This window comes from Diaphorina citri, unplaced genomic scaffold (genome assembly GCF_000475195.1).
Source record: "Diaphorina citri unplaced genomic scaffold, Diaci psyllid genome assembly version 1.1 scaffold111, whole genome shotgun sequence".
Lineage (NCBI taxonomy): Eukaryota > Metazoa > Arthropoda > Insecta > Hemiptera > Psyllidae > Diaphorina > Diaphorina citri.
In genome coordinates this window covers 153,949-173,743 of record NW_007377548.1, presented here as the reverse complement: position 1 = coordinate 173,743, position 19,795 = coordinate 153,949, and the positions used below count along the sequence as shown (strand labels likewise).

Genomic DNA, 19,795 nt, shown 5'->3' with positions numbered 1-19,795 from the left:
CAAACTTGTATTGTATTTCCCCCCTTATATTTCCTAAGACAAAATAAAAAGATTAATATTGTTATATTTGAAAGAAAAACTATTTATTTCTATTTTCTGAACGTTACTTCATTTTTAGTATAACTAGTTCTCTTTCCCTCTTTAAAAAAGAAGAAGAAGAAAAAAGTAAAAATGCCTAGATCTACTTTAGTACCTAGTATTAGGTATGTAGTCAGAACTTTACTGATTTGAGAACGAATTTCTGAGGAAACAGAGATGAAACTAAGATGTCCATCATTTTTAGTGTCTGAAAGTTTGTTTGGCGTTGAAGAAGATGTAGGTAGATGGCAAGAGGCCAAAAAATTCAGGTGCAACTTTGGACAGCTGGCAGGAGATGTAGAGGTATCTAACTATGAAGAGATACTCGTAGGTATGGGTACCTATTTGATGAGGACTCTATGAAATTTTCGAAAATTTGAAGTAGGTACCTATGAAATTTTCGTGTTTGTATGCATGTAGGTCGGTAACCTCGGTAGGTATACAATAGGCGCAAATTATAAATTATAGGTAATATTTTAGCGCTACAAAAATACTAGGGTATTGTATATCACATTGATAAATAAGGTTTGTTCTCTTTTGGTACCTACCTAAGTTAAACAAAAATTCGCGTTTCATTTTCATACGCCAAGTACTTAAACGCAACTCCTTGCCGAAACCAAAGCCGCCTTTCAGATTCTGTGCTTCACTTTTCATGAACCGATTATCCGCTCCACACTAACCTCCTTGGTTGCCGTACTTTTCGTTGCCGTTACCAATTTCCGCTGCCGTTCGTATTTTTAGGAAGTCCATCGGCCAGTCGGCATGGTTTGTTTACATTTTTTAAAAAAAGAGATTTTTTTTTCGCCGTCTATCAAATTCATATTCAAATTTCGAACAAATCAAGTCGGAAAATTCCCCTTTCCTTGTGATTTTCCGATTTTAAGTGGTCGTCTTTGTATAGTCTTGATTTTGGTGTCCGGTCATTTTGATGGAGCTTAAATCTGGACCATTTAAAAGTATAGCTCGTCTGTGAAGCAATCAGGAGAAATTGGCTTTCATTCATTGAACTGTGCAGGAAAGGATCTCAGTAGCTCAGTACAACGTAAGTTATTTCCACAATCACAGATCACAGCTGTTGGTTTTGATAGGTTGATGTAGCAATATCACAGATCAGGACTGCTCCCCATTCACAACGTTCATTGAAAGGTAGCTTATCTACAAGTTCACAATCTTCGTTGAAAGGTAGACCCATCTACAAGTTCACAACCTTTGTTGAAAGGAGACCATAGTCTGCCTCTTGTGCTCAGATTGTCTGACAGACCCAGGTGTGTGAGACTATGGTCTGTTAGATTCTGTCTCTACAGTTCTAGAAGATATACAGAGATGGTTTTGTGTTATCAATGGTAGGTACATACTAAGCAATGGTGTAATATGGTGTATTGATTGATTTCTAAGATTTAAACCTTTTCCCTTTCAGGCAAGATGGAATATGAAGATTGGGAGAACTACAATCTGACAACAATGCTAGATGATGATGAAGTCGATGAAAGAGCAGATAATATTCACTTGGACAACAAATTTTCTCTGGTCAACCATAATAATACCCATGCTGAACCTCAACCTATGGAGGAAGATCAAAGCAAAGGTAAAAAAAAAAAAAAATACACTGAAATTACTGAAGGCATTAGTCAAATCACAAATGTCTGGCTGGGGAACATTAAACAGGGAGTAGGTCAGCTTAGTCTGGCTAAAGGACTTCACAGGGATGATACAAGGTAAAATTTTTGGTAATTTTGCAGTAGTCATGTCCCGTGGAAAAGAAAAGCTCCTTTTTGTATTTAACCTAACCCTATAATAACACTAATCACTGCTCTAATTGTGAAAACTCCTTCTTGTGTTTAAGCTAACCCTATAATAACACTGGTCACTGCTTGTTTGTGCCAGTTCCAATATTCCACAGATGTGACTTCTGCACAAGTACCAAAATTTCTCTTTTTAAGCAAAAATTAAAGGTTGAGTGCAAAGGGCGTCCACTCATAAAAAACTTGGAGCCAAAACCAACTGTCAGCTTAAAGCAATCAGCCTTAGGGTGGTAAAAAATACTGACCCTGACTGAACATGAGAAAAGGCAAAGACAAAGAAGATTGGTCAAATTACATACAAATCAAATTTGTATACAAATTTAATTCATTCACTAGGTACTCTAAGACAGAGTTTTTTTTTTTTTACTGAGTAGCCATCAGATTCTTTAATCCAAGAGTTAAACTGAAACCAAATTTAAACTCAGAATGTGGAACCAGCCCCTGGTTCCACATTCTTATTTTACCCTTTGACTCAGCACTTTTCTTTTGGTCTGTAATCTGAAACACTTCTTCATCTCATGATTCCACTATGGTAATACCTTCCTGCGCGACTTGTGCAGAGATTGCACCAAGGTAAGGCAGACCTGACGACATTTACACCTGATCAGGTCTACCTGATAGTGGTCTTTTTTTTTAATAATTAAGTAAGGTCTGTTGTAAACATTATGTATTGTACCTACTTGTTTATTGTATCTAATACAGGAGACCTTGTTTAGACTGCTGGGGTAAAGGGATTTTTAGTCTAATTCGAGCAGGATAAACAAGGTATATTCTATTCTATTCTACCTGATAGTGTGTGTGCTCATCAGGTATCAGGCAGACCTGACAGACGGACCTTTTCAGCCGTACCTGGCAAGTCTACCTGATAGTGTGTGTGCTCATCAGGTGTCAGGTCTACCTGCTAGTGAGTGGCTGGCCTAAGAAAAATACAAGGATGAAAAATATTGAACTAGTGTAAGATTTTGGGCCAGGGTTAGAAAAATTGTACCAAGGTGAGAAAAATTGCGAGTTTGGGAAAAATGGAACTTAGATTTTGTGCCAAGGTAAGTAGGGGTTTAGATTACACCTGAGGTAGGGAGTTATTACATTACAGTACCACAAACTTACAGCAGGGTATGACTATTGGAAACTGTAAATTAACTAATACATTTTCGCTCGCATATTTCTTTACAGATGCGTTCTACGTACGCGATGCATTGTTACACGGTACCTATCAACTTTACAAGAACAACTTCTTGGACACTACTAGACACAACTCTCTGCATGGGGATTACATTGGAAAGGGGGTCTTTTCTGACGAAATTCCTGTGTGCGGAGTCCAGTATGTAGGACTATTGCACCCTCTGCATGGGGATAATAATGTTCATCGACAGAACTGTCTAAATGGGGACTTGCTAGCTTCCGACTATTTCGAAGACTTGGCTCTCTTGATTCGTCACAATAATCATAATACTCCCTTCAAATCTAACTCCCTCTACCTGCATAATCCTAAACTAGTCATCGATGTGGATTCGTTTGATGAAGATGAAAATGAGATCAAGACTGAAGATATAAAAAAAGAGGTGGTAGTTCCTAGGAAGAGAGACAAGGATGTGGAAGATCTCAATGCTCTCCTACATATCAGTGTTAGTCATGTGCCCCGTACCAAGAACTACAACTGCTTTGACAATGAAGTTATAGGACCAATACTTAATCACTTCTCCAAGGTACTCCATTTAAATGACAAAGATAGACAACTGTTTGTGGACGACATTTACTATAGGTGTATGCACAATTTATTACAAGCCCAGCAGCAATCCGCCATTGAGAATAAATTCAAACTGACATTGTCTAACTTACGGAGCAGCTTGTACACCTATTATCCATCCCATTTCGTGAAAACTCATGATCAAGTCGACCTGTACGAGGAATTTGAAGATTATAAACCTGTTAAGAGATATACAAGGATCAAAGTCAAGATAAAGAATTGTATGCAAGAGCCCGAGTACAAATTGGAACGTGCCAATCCTCACAATAGAAATATTTACTATCAAGAGCATGATACGAGACATATGGCCAAGTATAGACATCAAATATATTGTAGGCGAAAGTACATTCAGGATTTGAAGTTCGACTTCAAGAAGCACGCTTGCAGTAGCTTGCTCTCTGTTATGCTGTAAAGTGAAAAAAGGTTTCAGCTCAAAGCTATGTAGGTATTCTTTTTTTTTTTTATATATATAGAGAGAAAGAGAGAGAATTTTATCTCAGCTCTTTGTACCAATTAAATAGGTTTGAGGGCCTTCAATTGCAAATATCTCGGCTTACACGAGACTGAGTGTAATAATTAAATGAATATGATCCTAGTAACAGTTCAATTTTTAGTCCAATTTACACATTTTTTTGCCACTCAAATTTTAGCCAATGAGTTATCTGTTGTTTCACGGGGAAACTTCTTTTGTTACTTTTAAAACTGGTTCATAAAGCTGTCTTTATTTTTCGTTATTTATTTTTCTTTTTTACAAGTTTGACAGCAAACATGTTCTTTTTTGACCATACTTAAAATTTCTGTTTGATTTTGCTTTAAATAAAGGAATTTTGATCATCTCTAATTTGTTACTAAACTGTTATCATCTACTGATTTCAACAATCCATTGCCTCTTATGGCCGGGTCCACAAAGTGAATTTAAACTCGGTTTGAGTTTAACTCTCGCAATTTGATTGGCTAATTTTTTAGTCCGTCCTTCCTTTATTAAATTACAATAGTAATAATAAAAGGTATAGGGACGGACTATTGTATTCGCTACGGTGTCTGTCTGTTCCCATAGAAGGACTTATCCAAACCTGGTCGACCTATATATCAAATTAAAGGTCCTTTTACCAGGAACACGAAAGTGGTGGTGCAAATTTTGTCCAGAGAACCATAAAGCCAAAAAACCAAAGAAACTGGTTTTTGGGGGGATTTTTTTTTACATTTTCTCACACAAATGAGCTCTGATCTTGAAATTTGTCGCGACGACCTATGAACTCAAAGCGAGAAAGTTTTAAGTCGATCATTTAAGACCGGTTTTAGCGTCACCTGTGTTAAGCTACGCCGAGCTTGGAAAAAGAAGAAGAAGAAGAAGAAGAAAAAAAAAAAGATTGTACCTCAGCACCGCTTTGCAATACTTCAAGGCCCATTTTTTTTACATCCCTGCCTATTTATCCAAGAACGGAAAAGTTTGTTTAGAAAATTTCCGGCCTGTCTGGGATTCGAACACAGCACCTCCGGGTTGAGAGTCCGTGCTCTTGACCACTCGGCCACAGAGGTTTGTATCCGGCTGAAATAGGACTGAAAAGTCTCTCTACCCCATCAGCTACAGTGTTCAGACGGGGTCGGCTTTTTTCGCCAGCCTCTCAATCAGCCTTAGCTTTGCTTTGGGCCGATATTTGGTTTTGGCTATAAATTTTACGAGTGGGTGCCCTTCGCACTCAACCTTTGCTATTTCTTTAGCAAGGGAAATTCAGGATGGTATACTCCCTGTTTAAAGTCCCCCAGCCAGACTAAGCTGACTTACTCCCTGTTTAAAGTTCCCCAACCAGACCAATACTGACAGTAAATAATAATAAAAAGACGAAATAAAAGTTTGAAGGCTACAGACGTAAAGTTTGTTTACTTTTCACTCATCGGTTGGCCCTCCTAATCGCTCTGACTCAGCGTATTAGAGTAACACCATTCGTTTGACCCAATAGTCCAGCCCAAAAACACAATCGCCACGAAATTTTAGCGTAAGTGCCAAGAAAATCAGATCATTCTAAGTAGGCCCCGTATAACTTCGGGGTGTAGCAATTATGAACAGATAACTCTTTGTCCCTGACTAAATTTATGTTTTTTTTCTTTATTGCTTACCAATTTTTGAAAAAAAAGAAGAAAAAATGGGAATACTTAATTTTCGCAATAGGACAAAGTTGACGAAAAAAAAAAGAAAAAAGTAAAAAGTATGCAACCTTGAAGCTGTTGTCTTTGCCGAGAAATGAATGACTCATCCTAAAAGGGGATTTAGAAAAAAAAAATCAAGAGGTTTCTACATGTGTGGCGGAAAAAGCTTCGAACCCAGGTCTCTCGGTCTGAGCGCGAGTGGTCGGCATAACGTCCCATCCTAGGCATATGGCTTCAGGAGTTACCTCAAATAAGACACTAATGGTTCTATTTTTCTTTCTACTTCCAGCTCGTTCCGCAGTTACTTGAGATGTTCTGAACGCGTTGTTTTGGATAAATGTGGACAAGATACCGCTGACTTCACATCCGATTTCCTCAACAGAATGTCATCGTCATTGTTAGAAGTGAGTTTCTCCCAGATACCTATATGATGAGAAAAAAAAAATGTTGCCCAGGTACAGGGTGGAATGGTAGAGATTGCCCTAGGCCCTTGGCAATAATCTGGCCCCCTTTTTTTAAATATGTACAAGCTTTCCCTTTTCTTCCTCCTTCCGGAATTAGGTTCAAAATCTTGTATTGTCCCTCAGAGAATATAATATGCCGACCATAATTATGTCCTATATTTCTCCTACGTAGGTAGGTATATTTTATAGGACTAGCTAGGTATATTCTTTTTCGACTTTTCCTATTACTCGTTTACCAATTTCAAAATTTATTTCTGTTTCCAGCTTCACTGTGATAAGTACGCCCCAGATTCTGCCATCTGCGATGAAGTCATGAACGACGATAGCAGTTCATCTTCCCTGACCAGCTCTCTGAGTATTCTTCTCAGCTTGTATCTTGCGAGTAAATATCTGTCATAATTCCTCGTCTTCGGTTCCTAGGTTACCAGATTTAATTGTGGTTATACCCGTGAGAGGGCTAGAATCAAAAATATGAGGGCAAATTCAACGGGCACTACGTAGAATTTGCCGCGGAATGCCTATAGTTCGAAATACTGTGTAAATTGATACCCTGTGTAAAGAGGACTAAAAGTCACTTCACTACAGCAGGCTAAAAAAGTTCCTTGACAAACAGGACTAATAGTCACCAAAAATGGCTTTTTTTGCACAAGTCGAATTTAATCCTTGAATTGGTATAAACAGTGCTTATTTATTTATTTTTCAGTAACAGTAGGAATTGCCACCAAAATTCATTTCTGATACCTACTTAGTTTCTAAATTCAAAATTGACGAAAAGGTTGATTTTGATTCTAGCCCTCTAGAGGTTTGTTATGAAGCGCTTCGTTCGGCCCATGATGTTAAAATTTGTAAGGAAGTATTATTTTTATACTTTGAAATGAAATTTATCGAACGTTAAAATGTTGTATATCTTTAAAAAAATATTGCTTTTTTTTTAGTCATACGTTATTTATTTTTTTACAATCTAGGTAATTACAAAGTTTTTATTGTTAGTTATGATTTTGTTATCCCGCCTCTTAGTGAAATTACGTAAACGTAAAACTATGTATCCTACCATCGTGTAACATACCCATTATGTTTTACGTATCCTATAGTAAAGTTGCCATTTATTGTTAAGTACTTCATTTATATATAAGTATATTATAAAAGGGAAACCATTTCCTGTTATTGCCTGAAGCATAACATTTTAAAAGTACCTAAGTACTCGTATTTTAAATAATATTTCAAATTTCACAGAAACCAAAATTAGGTAATAAGAATTTTTCGAAACGGTACCGTTATTTGTATTATCATTTATTTATTTTACATAGAAAAGCTCAAACAACCTCTACTTCTAGGCTCTTACAGGAATGGTTTTTACGGTGCATTGTACATACTTTGAATAAGTTTTCCCAACTTAGATTTTTGTAAAACTTATTAGGTACTTATCTAGTAAATATCAGTTATCAAAAATTCTATTTATGACCCTAGATTATTATACTCGTAGGTATCTTTATAATTATTTTTGTCATAATTACGGGGTACCTAACATTGCTAAATACTATCCTATCAAAGTATAATCTTCAAATCGATATACTGGACTTACTTGTTTATGAATTTGTGTATAATTATGAAATTATCTGAGTAGAAATTTCAATAAAAGATGAAAACAAAACATCGCACAATGGAGGTTCCATTTTTTAAATCCCTAGAAATTTCATTGTTGGGTAAAAAGGACTGTATCGTACTTTACACTAAGTTGTGTTGATTATTTGTGACTCGAAGTGTTTACTTTTAATGTTGTAATTTGAAAAGAATTGCTTTTAGACGTTTCAATGGATTTATTATTCTTTCCTTGATACATATCTGTAGGGTAGGTATAGGAATGCCGTTTCAAGTTTGGCGTAAAAACTTCACGAGTATTTTTTCTATATGTATTTACCCCAACTTTACCTATATCAACCATATTTTTGCTCACAGAAAAGGTTTACTACCTTTTATTATTAGATACTTATAATATAATTCTATAGCACCCAAATCAAAATAATGCACAAGCAATTTTTTTCACGTTATGTTTTTGATCTCAAATTATTTTATTTTTCAATAATTAAATATTTTTTTTTTTTTTTTTTTTTTTTTTTTCAGGATTCTCTGTTTTCTGTGAACAAACAATCCACACTTGTGCAAATATGTGTGGTGTCAGTCTTGATGGACTCTCAGCAAAGGATTTGAATCAAATGGCAGATGACCTCAGCTACCATGTAATGGAAGTCATCAATGACTGCAAGATACAACTGATGATGACAAAACAAACCAAACTCACTCCCAAGATGTTGAAGACAATTTTGCTTCGTAACTATGGATTTAGGTAATAGTTTGTTTTAGCTACCTAATATTTATTAGTTACCATTAAATCATTATCATTATAGACGGTAGTTAGTAATAGTAACTAGTGAATGGGAATAATGAATGGAAAGACTGGGGAATGGAGCAGCCACTTGCCACAGATTCTATTAAGTGAGCTTGATTTCTTTGGGATCTATTTATGACACATTGTACTTATAAGCTTTAAAATGGCATTAAGTTGAAATACTTTGAATAATGTAATAGTAAAAGGTTTTATATCTGGTCATATCCAGATAGGAGGGATGGGATACACGACAGTGCTACTTCATTATTTATTCTTCTTGTTTTTTCCAGATGCTATGGGCAAGAAGTACATCGATTTTATGAAATGGACAAGAACGAGGAAGAAAGTATTCAAAAGCAATGTGAAAAACAGTTTGTCCAGCTAGGAAATTCCAAAGTGAAGAAGCTTTACATCAATAGTGAATTCATTTACAACTGTATGGACGTTGAGATTATATCTTACTGTGATACTCCGGTGTTTATTTCACAAATGTGGCGCACTCCAGGGATAGAATACATAAGGAATCCATATGCTCATCTTGATAAGAAATATTTCGATGCCATCCTAGACATTGTGCTTAGTAATGTGAACATTCCATTTATCAAACTAGTAGAAGAATTTGATATCAATAGAGTTGGTCTCAAATTAGTCAACTGTGTCCACAAGGTTATCAAAGAATTTCTCAACAACGAAGTGATTCTGGGAAGGCTGTTTGATTTCCTCATAGCTTTTGCCAATAGCAAATCTCTAGTGTCTCCAGCATACACACGCATTTGTTTAAATCTGCTCAACTTGGCTGTGGAAATTAGCACCAAAGAATTTGTCTACAAAGACCAAACCTTACCGCTGAGCTATTCAATCCGTAGAAAGGCAGCATCTCTTGTAGCAGATATGGTCAGACATTGGGACATATGTAAGTTCCTTGCTCTTTCATCTTTCTTCTTGATAATTTTATTAATCAACAAATTTTACAGCATATATAAAAGAAATCCAAATTAGACAGACAGAATAAGAGTCAGAGGGGTCTAGTCTTTAGCTGTTAATTAATATATGATTATGTCATGCTCTTCAGTTTGATTAAAAAAAAGGAAAAAATAACTTTTTTATGGTAAAAAATTTTTTTTTTTTTTTTTTTTTTTTTTTTTTATGGTCACAAAGGCTGGGTAATTTTATCGGTCGAGTTTTGGCACCTTGCATTATTGCCACCTCTTCTCTCCCGTTAGGTCCCAATATCATCATGGACATCACCCATCACGTTAACAGGAGTTCTCCCGAGTACAAACTCCTGTCATACAGTGGGGCAGTGCATGTGTTGGCGGCTCTAGGCTTGGACATATTCGAGTACTATGTGTTCTTCCGAATTGTCGACCTGTTTGCTCAAATCAAGAAATTGTACATGAGCCGTCTGGAAGGAGCAAAGCAGGATCGGCGACTTGTGCAGAGATTGCATTATTATTATTATTATTAGTTTTATTGCATGATAAATTTGCCACATGTTTTTACCACACGGGTACCTGTTTATTACAGCCAGAAAATGACTTCCGTTTAACCCGGGGGTTATACTGTAGGGTAGAGCCATTTTTCAGTCATGTCTTAGCAGAATAAACAAGGTATATTCTATTTAGGTGAGTCCACACATAGTCGACCGACCGGCCGTCGACCGATGTCGACTGATCCGTCCACTCTGTCTCGACAACGTAGATTCACGTCTACGATCGACGACCGTCGACTATGTGTGGACATACAAACAGCGATCACTCATGAACACTGCACACTTTTCTCTGGAAAAGCTGTAGGAAAATATCGGAACTAGGTAAATATAGAGAAGATAGATTGTGTGACTTTTAATTCAGTAATCATACGAAATTTCTCTTTGGACTAGTTTAGACTGGCAGCGGATGTGGTAGGAGGCCATTGTCCAAACTAGTCCAAAGAGAAATTTCGTATGATGACTGAATTAAAAGTCACACAATCGAATACAACTAGAAATAACCGCGTAGCCCTTTTGTTATCAACCACCGCGGGTTAACGATACTTTTGAAAATAAATATATCTGACACGATTGTATGAAACGTGAATTTATTTTCGGAATTATGACGCGAACGTATTTGCCCTTCAAAAAGCGAAAAAGTAATGAAATATAGGTATCTATGCACTGTCTTAGCAGGTGTTATGAGTGTAAAAATAGAGCTCTCTCAGGCCGCTGAAGTGATCGAATTTTGTATTTATTTTTTTCCTCACAATATCACTTTCATACGATAACCCTAACGCTCGTAGGTGCTTATGTTTCTACACTTCTCTTTTACATAGTAATAATGAATACTCGTAGAATATACTCGTACTTTGTGTATCTTTTGGAAAACTTCTCTTTTACATAGTAATAATGAATACTCGTAGAATATACTCGTACTTTGTGTATCTTTTGGAAAAAGGCTTCTCTCCCACGTTCGGTTGAAATTAGTTTATCACGGGCCCCCCTCTTCGTACCCGGGGACTTTTACCTCCCCCCGGGGTCTACGGTCTCCCCCCCCCCTCCCCCTCTATGTTATGTTCGTCAATTTTTGTTGTTGTAGCGGCTTCAGCTGTAGCCGAGTGGTAAAGAAATGATATCTTTATTTTCTGCCATACACCGGGGTGATGGTCTCTAGCCATGTTTAATTGGCTCTTCCTGAACCGCAGTCAACCATTGTGAGGATATGAGAACCATTTTTGGATAAGGTACCTATACAGCTTTCCTTTCGGAATCGGTTCCGTTACCGAAAAGAAAATACGTTTAACCAAAGGAAAATACGTTTCACCAAAGGAAAATACGTTTCACCAAAGGAAAATACGTTTCACCAAAGGAAAATACGTTTTACAAAAGGAAAATACGTTTCACCAAAGGAAAATACGTTTCATCAAAGGAAAATACGTTTCATCAAAGGAAAACACGTTTCACCAAAGGAAAATACGCCTTAGCAATAACGTACTCGTATACTTGACGTGAAATTCCACAAGGGACAAGGGAACTAAAAGGATAGCTCGCGATTTTTTTATATAAAAATATTAAAAATTTTCTTCAATTAATTATTTGAATCTCAGCAAAATATGTATAGGGTATGTCATAGAGAATACGAGCATGTTGGGTTAAAATAGGAAAGTTGTATGAAAAATAGTAATGTAGGCATAGAGGTGAGAGCAGCATTTGTAATAATTATTTATTTTTTCATAAATTTATCTACGAACATTTTTTTTTTAAATATTAGGTATATTATTAAAAAATGGGAAAGATGATGGAAATATTGTTAGATGTCTGTTGTACCAACTTTTCTCCAAGCTCATTTTTCTACCATAGCCCACTGCGGCCACCTCAAACATGAATGTTGTTTGGTTCAAAGCAAAATCGCAATACAATTTTTCCATCTGACGCCTCAGAGAAATGAGAAAAATACAATAATAAATAAAAATGTATATTTATTATTCTCACAATGTACATGAAAAACATATTTATCTCGACAAAAAAATTGGCTGCCAACACAACATTCCCAGAGGGGCGGAATGGCTAGAGAAGAAAGCCAGGTAAAAAGAACTCCACTGTTGCCTTTTTTCTTTGGTCTAACTTTCGTAATTTCCTTGTCCACGCATTCATACAACAATGCAAATCGAAAAAAGAAAACATGAATGAACAAAAAAGGAAAGAAGAAGAAAATCTGAATAACTTGATTTAGATGAATGAAGTACCTGGTTATACAACAATGCAAATCGAAAAAAGAAAACATGAATGAACAAAAAAGGAAAGAAGAAGAAAATCTGAATAACTTGATTTAGATGAATGTACCTAGGTACCAGGTTTTGAAAGAAATTGAAAGTTCGACTAATACTAATGCAGGTTATAATAATGTAATGATCTATAGTATTCTGTAGGTTTTGGGACAAAATAAATGTGCTACCAGACTTCTCCCAGAAAAACCTGTTATCCTTAGTCACTTGGTTCGCCCAAAGTTGAAAGTTCGACTAATACTAATGCAGGTTATAATAATGTAATGATCTATAGTATTCTGTAGGTTTTGGGACAAAATAAATGTGCTACTAGACTTCTCCCAGAAAAACCTGTTATCCTTAGTCACTTGGTTCGCCCATTTGGTTTTCTACTTTCAAAATTCTCACCACCCTTAGGGTTGGTAAACGTTTCACAGAAGTACTTGAGTACCTATCTCTATTCTCTATTTATCTCTAGGTATATCTGTAGTTAGAACCTCTGACCTGACATATCTCTTCTTCTCACCACCCTTAGGGTTGGTAAACGTTTCACAGAAGTACTTGAGTACCTATCTCTATTCTCTATTTATCTCTAGGTATATCTGTATTTAGAACCTCTGACCTGACATATCTCTTTAGGTAGGTGAAAATAAAGGGTATCCCACAACCTATGACTCTTTCGATTTTACATACAAATCTGATGACAATGTACCGAGGTACCACTAAGTTTATTTTTACAAACATACCTACCTACACTTAACCTATACCACTGTTGTTTACAAACTCCTAAAAAGAATTTGAGTCCCTAGTGATTAACATGACCTGGTTCCGTTTCAATTTACTCGGTCCTTAAAAATTCATCAATGAAGTAAAACAGCCATTGATAATGAATTTCAAGTATTGTTCGACATAGCATCCATTGTATTGAGTAATTAGGTCTGTGTCCCGTGTATGCCATATTGCGCCAATGAGATCTATCTTAAATTCCATTATATTGGGAATAAAGGGAGAACGGGCTCTAGTCTTGATTTTAAATCATTGCATGAAAGTAAAATCAAAAATCAAATCAATAATAACAATACTAAACTGAATATTAAATAAATTAGGTAGGTACACAAGTACTGATTTTCTTTAACCACGATCGAGTAAACTACGGGCTTAAAAGTTCCCGGAGGGACGGACCCAGCTTGTTTTAAATCAGACAATCAGATTACTTAATCCAAGAGTTAAACTTAAACCGAGTTTAAACTCACTTTGTGGCACCGGCCACAAAGCAATATTTTATTATTATTATTTTATTAATGAAGAGTTAAAAAAAAAGAAAAAAAAAATGGGTTAAGGCAATTTGAGTGGGAAAAAAATGTGTAAATAACGGAAAGACATGATTCAAACTTCAAAAATAAATAAACATAGTCCTAAAGGTCAACGAAGATGGCGACAAAAGATCATGTAGATTACCGAGTTGCTGTCTTAACGATCCATTAATTTGACAATTCCCTGTTATTTAGACAGGTAATCCCACTAGACTCGGCCATTCTCAGTTACTGATTCCGCCAAAATGTGTAACACCTTGCTTGAGAATTACCTACACACCGACCTGCCTCGGTGGCGTAGTGTTCAAGACGCTCGCCTGGTAAACAGGAGAGCGTGGGTTCGATCCCAGGCGAGGCATGTAATTTTATCCTCATTTATTTGAGAATTTGACCGCATAACAATGGAGCTCTAAGGGTTAGGTGGTAGAGAACGCCTCCGCGGTGTTAACCTTGCCTAGTGGTCCACTCAAGAGTCTATTATTATTGTTGCAAAATATTTTCAACAACCTCCGTAGTGGTCATCACATTGGACTTGCACACAGGAGATCCGGGTTCGAAATGTTTCATTAGTCTGTTTCATGCTTTTTATTAATAATAGTACTCGTACAATGCGTTAACGGCTATGGATAGGGAATTTCACTAGTTTAGTAGGTACGCAACGCACTGAAAATCACTTAAAATCACCCTCGAAGGAAAATTTCCAGCCCTTGAAAATAACAAAAAGTACCTATACCTACTGATGGTAGTGTAGGTATTTATGTAATATCCGAAAATTACAAAAGAGAATGTGTCACCAGTGACCAGATTCTTTTATTTTATTGCTATGTGGAAATGACTCCCTAAGAAGTAATATGGCACCGGACCAGAAAATGAAAAATAATCGCAAGATTTGAAGAAGCACTTGGTAGCATTGAAGAGGTCATTAGAATTATAAATACACGTTGGGTTAGAGGGACGATCGGGCGAAAGCAGTGTGCACGTTACACCTACACATTAAGAGTGGGAAGAAGGAGCTCGGAATAAAGTAATTTTCGTGTATTTTTCCCTCTTTCTCCCGTTTTTCAAGTAATTTCATGCACTTGGATTCCATCTCCGCACCTTTTATCTTGTTTCTCTTACGGTCATGTTCATGTGAATTTATTTTGCCCACACGGAATTGCTCTCCTCTGAGCTGTTTCATTCGAGTCTTCAGCTTGAGTTGATAAACCTCTCATGGAACACCTCAACACTCGTTATAACCTACTGACGTCCACACCAGATGTTTTTATCAATATCCACACATTCCGAAATAATTTGCAAGTGCACCCAGCTTGAAATCTGAGCCCCTCCCTATCTCTTCCTAGTATTAGGGGTTATTAATTAGGTGTATAGGTGTCTACTAATTTTTTTGGCTGTAATATTCTTTTCATGTCCCTCTATAATTATTAAAATTTCGTTTTCTAACTAACCCTCCATTCATCTGCTTGGAATGTGTTATCCGTAGGAAATAATGGAGGCAAAAGGACTCCTTTTTTCCCTGGGAGGGATTCATGTTGAGGGAGGGATTCGTAATGCTACTGCGTCTTCAATAGATTATTCAAAATCTACAAGAGGCTGTGATTATGATCTAACAGGGAACATTTTAACCTATTCAGGCTCTAGTGATAGCTAAACAGCCAAAATCCCAATATTTTTGAGTACCTAGACATAAAACAGAGCGAGGTTTTCGTCATTTGGTATGATCAGAAATGACACCCCTTCATGCTGTGATCACCGTCAAAAAATGGTTCCTCTTCCGACTTTTCTTTAAACATTTTATACCCAATAAACGAGACTTTATTGAAACTGCTGATAAAAAAGGACTTCTCAATCCTACCATTGGCAGTCTAAATAAAGTAATTTTAATGCTGACCAGACAAGACAAAAATGTCCCTTTGCCCTGCCAGGCCAAACGAGCTCGTGTTAGCCTTCTAGACAGACTAGCCCTTCTGGGGCCTCCTGACTTGGGGTCAAACACATAATTAGTTTTTTTTGTCATTGTTTATTCTCAAAAAAAAAAAGATTCTCTCAGAAAAAAAGAAATCTCCGGGATAAAGATTTTAAAAAATGTTATCGAGAGGAGGGGATAGTTCAGTGGTGATCGTTGAAATTGTCTTTTCTTGGCATGACCCATTTTTTCCCCTGCTTCTCTCCCACGTTCGGTTGAAATTAGTTTATCACGGAAACCTTTGTTAGTAATTAATCCAAAGTTACCTCCTTTTTTGTCTAAAATTACTGAACTAAGTAGGCAGCTTATAGCGATAGTAGAAGTTTAAGTGAATTGAATAAACCTCAATCAGGAAACGGTCTTCATAAAGTCTCCAAAGGCCTAATTGGTAAAAAAAAAAAGTTCCTTATGTGTAGAGTTTTTACATTTTATCAAAATCGGACTTACCAAGAATTATCAAGTACCAATAGATAGACAATATGTAAAATCTTGCTAAAATCACTTCCAACAGAAAATGGTCAAATATAAAACCTTCAATAAGTCAAATAGTTTTCTCATTTCTTCAACAATTTGGTAGTAGGTAGGTTTGTTCACTGCTGGTCTAAAGAGATCAAGTCCTATAAAATTGGTATTATGTTCAGTCGTTTGCAAATTTTAAGTAAATTTAAGGTCCTTGTGACATTAATATTGTGTCCATTCTTAAAATATCATAAGAATACGAAGAAACTTTTCATCGAAGAAACTATTTGTGTCTAAAAAAAAGTGACATATGTAGGTACTTACCTACATTTTTAGAATTTATATATTTTGAGAATTTATTTGAGTTCTGAACTTCGTTCAGAGAAGCGAAAGACAAATTGCCAGTGAAATTTCAAGTGTAAAAAAAGACGATGTTTTGAAGAAGATAAATAAGCCGAAATGACACTCAAATGACTCAAGGCTAGGTGTTATCGGGCTGCGCAGTTGAGAAGAAAAAAATTGAGAACGAGATATAAATAGAGCGGCCAGTGTTCTAGTTGCAAATCTTATGGCTATCAGCGTGTTGAATTCGTTGGGAAGGGATAAATTTGGGCATTCAGAGATACACTAGGGCGGTGGGGCGATTGTATGAGGAATGTTTTAGGCGTTTTCACTTGTATTTCTTACTGGCCAGTTTTGGTCAGGCTGACCTCCTCTGTGGAGCACTGACTCTTAACCCGGGGGTGCTAGAGTCGAATCCCGGATGGGACGAAAAAAAATGTTATGCAATTTTCAGGCCAGTTCACCAGAGATTGATATTAATTATCTGGGTCGGGTTTTTTACCGACGTTTTCGTTTGAAGATTAAATTACCTCCGTGTCTGGAAGTTGTTTACAGTTAGGTATCAGGATCTTGATTGAGGTTAGGAATTTCAACTAGCTCTGAGCTTTTGGTGTTCTACGCAATCGCATATGACCAACATAAAGTTAACATGAGACTAGACCTGTAAAAAAAAATAGCTAGTATACAGCACATTGCATATTTGGGGTATTTTAACGGCGGTTTTGATTCCTATTGAAATAAAATTGTAAAAGCCTTTGACATAACACAAATCTTTGCTGAGCGAACTCATTTCGTAACAGTTCCAGAGCATTCTAAAGGTTAGAAGATATACTGTTTTGTAGACCTTTCCCCTAATACATTTTTCACAAATTAACGCTGAGAAGAGAACCACCTATAAAATTTATAGAGGGAGCTAATACCTATCACATTATTACATTGCCATTTGAACTTATAAACTGTTAGGATTGTTTCAAGAGTTAATACTTCTGCCAATAATGCAAATATTGCACAAAAGTAGCAGCACGAACGGTATTGTTTTTATTGCAAACATTTCGAACGGTTCAGTGGTCAAGTTATTGTTTTCTGAACAATAATATTGATGTAGAATCTCAGAAATGGAATTATGTTGTTGTGCAAATCTGGCATCCGAACAAGAATTTTAATGCGAAAGTAATATAACATCCATAAAATGGCAATAACTACCGGAATAAACTTAAATAGCGATCAATAGTTTAAGTAGGTAGGTGCCCAATACTTACTTACTTTAAAAACAAAAATTAAAAAAAATTAAAACGGAGTTCACCTACCTACTCAAAATATTCCATGTTATAATTGTTAGATCGCTCCCTACACAAGTATTTTGTATGATTAATGTACGTAGTATAACGTACGAGTACCTACGCCTACGCATAATAATGAGTAGCTAACATTAAAGGGATTCAGTAGGTAGACATATCTTACTACCTACTATTTGTTAGCTAACACGAAATAATTAAACCATCTTTCGTCCGTGTTAGATAAACACTAGCAAAACTTATGACGTAATATAACACAAGAAAAACCTTTAACCATCTTGCATGGTCAATGATTGAATGATATGAGTAATTTGACGTTAAAAATTTGCGAAATGCATAGTGGAAAGTTGCTTTCAGAAACGCAATCCAGAATTGTCTATTTATTCCTATTGGATGAAGTAATAAAAGTTCCTTTTTTCCTGGATCAGAAACGTATCTTTTTTGCTTTGCGTTTTTGAAACCATGTACTCCCTTGGAGGGTTTCAGCAGTCATTATACATATATATAAGTTCTGTGGATCAACTTGAAAAGGAGAACCAAAAGGATATAAAAAGTTCTGCAAAATATATCTGCCTTTTGGTTCTACTTTTCAAGTTGAAACCATGTACGTTCTACTTAACATCTTTTGCCGTTAAATCTTCTTCTCCTTTTGCTTTGCCATAATAATAATAATAATAATAATAATAATAATAATAATAATAATAATAGATTTATTAACCACTTTCTTTTTTACAAAAATCTTCTCTTGTTCCACTAAGTACATGTAGGTAGTACTTGTCGGCATTTTTCGTCAGCCTTTCAGCCGTTTACAAACAGTTCCCAAAAAATAACGAAAAAAAATCTTCATCGCACACGCAAGAAAACGCCTTAACATTAAACACATTATCCGGTGCTGTAATCTTCTCTTGTTCCACTAAGTACATGTATAGGTAGTAGGTACTTGTCGGCATTTTTCGTCAACCTTTCAGCCGTTTCCAAACAGTTCCCAAAAAATAACGAAAAAAATCTTCATCGCACACGCAAGAAAACGCCTTAACATCTTCTTTTCGGAAGTTATAAATAAACGTTGCACAACATCAGAATATCAAGGCTGAATTGATAACATTTTTCATGTTGTGCTTCACTTTGGAATGCGTGGATGTTTTCGAAAATTCAGTTTTTTGTTGATGCTTTTCTTAACACTTTAAAAAATCTTCATTCATCTGGGGCCTAGTGGGGCCCGTTTCTAAAGCAACATTGCACTTTGCATTATGTAAATACGAGTATTCTGACGTCAAAATATTGTGCATTATGACCACGCAATATTTTTCCATTTTTTTGCTTTCCTAACCCAAAATATGTTCTCTGTAATTTTGTGAGAACTGTAAATTGGGAAGTGTTTTTTTTTTCCTGGACAGCCCCAAAGAGTGAATTTCACAATATACCTTTGGACTTAATTAATAATAATTCAATATATTGTATCCAGAAAATAATACATTTTTCGAAAATCTTAATTTGGAAAGGAAGAAGAGACTCCTGTTGATAACAAGTTGTAAGAAAAAGGAAATGTGACATTATCACACTTATTTGTCTAATGCTCATAAATTTTCTCGTTCGATAATCACCCGTGTCCGTTTTCTTTGCCACGAGCCAAAGTTACCCTAATCCCTTCTGAAATTGGTCTTGACGTATGCAAAACTACACGAGATGCAAAAATCAGACAAAAATCCTAACGTGGAACGACACCTTGCCACCTACTCTCTCATTAGAATCGGTCTTGCACAGACACATGCAAAACTACACGAGGCACAAAAAGCAGCCAAAAATCCCAACAACCTCACCTATTTTCTCAACCCTTTACATTCATACTTTTTATTACTCACCGCCCAATTTACCACGATGTTTCACTTGGTATTAACGTTTTCTCTAAGAAAATAAACGTCACATTTGAAATCGAGATATTAATTTCTAGACCTAGGTTTTTTTTTAATATTTACATACGATGCTTTAAAGTCAATATATTAGAAAGCGGAAATAATGATAGTGTCACAGTTTTTTATTACTCACCGCCCAATTTA

The 19,795-nt window shown here is 36.0% G+C and overlaps 1 protein-coding gene across 1 annotated transcript; it reads left to right on the top strand.

Annotated features, from left to right (window-relative positions):
* Positions 1–864: 864 nt before the first annotated feature.
* Positions 865–10,093, top strand: LOC103524658. The gene is made up of 5 exons (XM_008489690.3): positions 865–1,120; positions 1,496–1,663; positions 8,361–8,583; positions 8,916–9,538; positions 9,849–10,093. The coding sequence occupies exons 2-5, from the start codon at positions 1,501–1,503 to the stop codon at positions 10,091–10,093; spliced, it is 1,254 nt and encodes a 417-aa protein (XP_008487912.1). The 5' UTR covers positions 865–1,120; positions 1,496–1,500.
* The last annotated feature ends 9,702 nt before the right edge of the window (positions 10,094–19,795 follow it).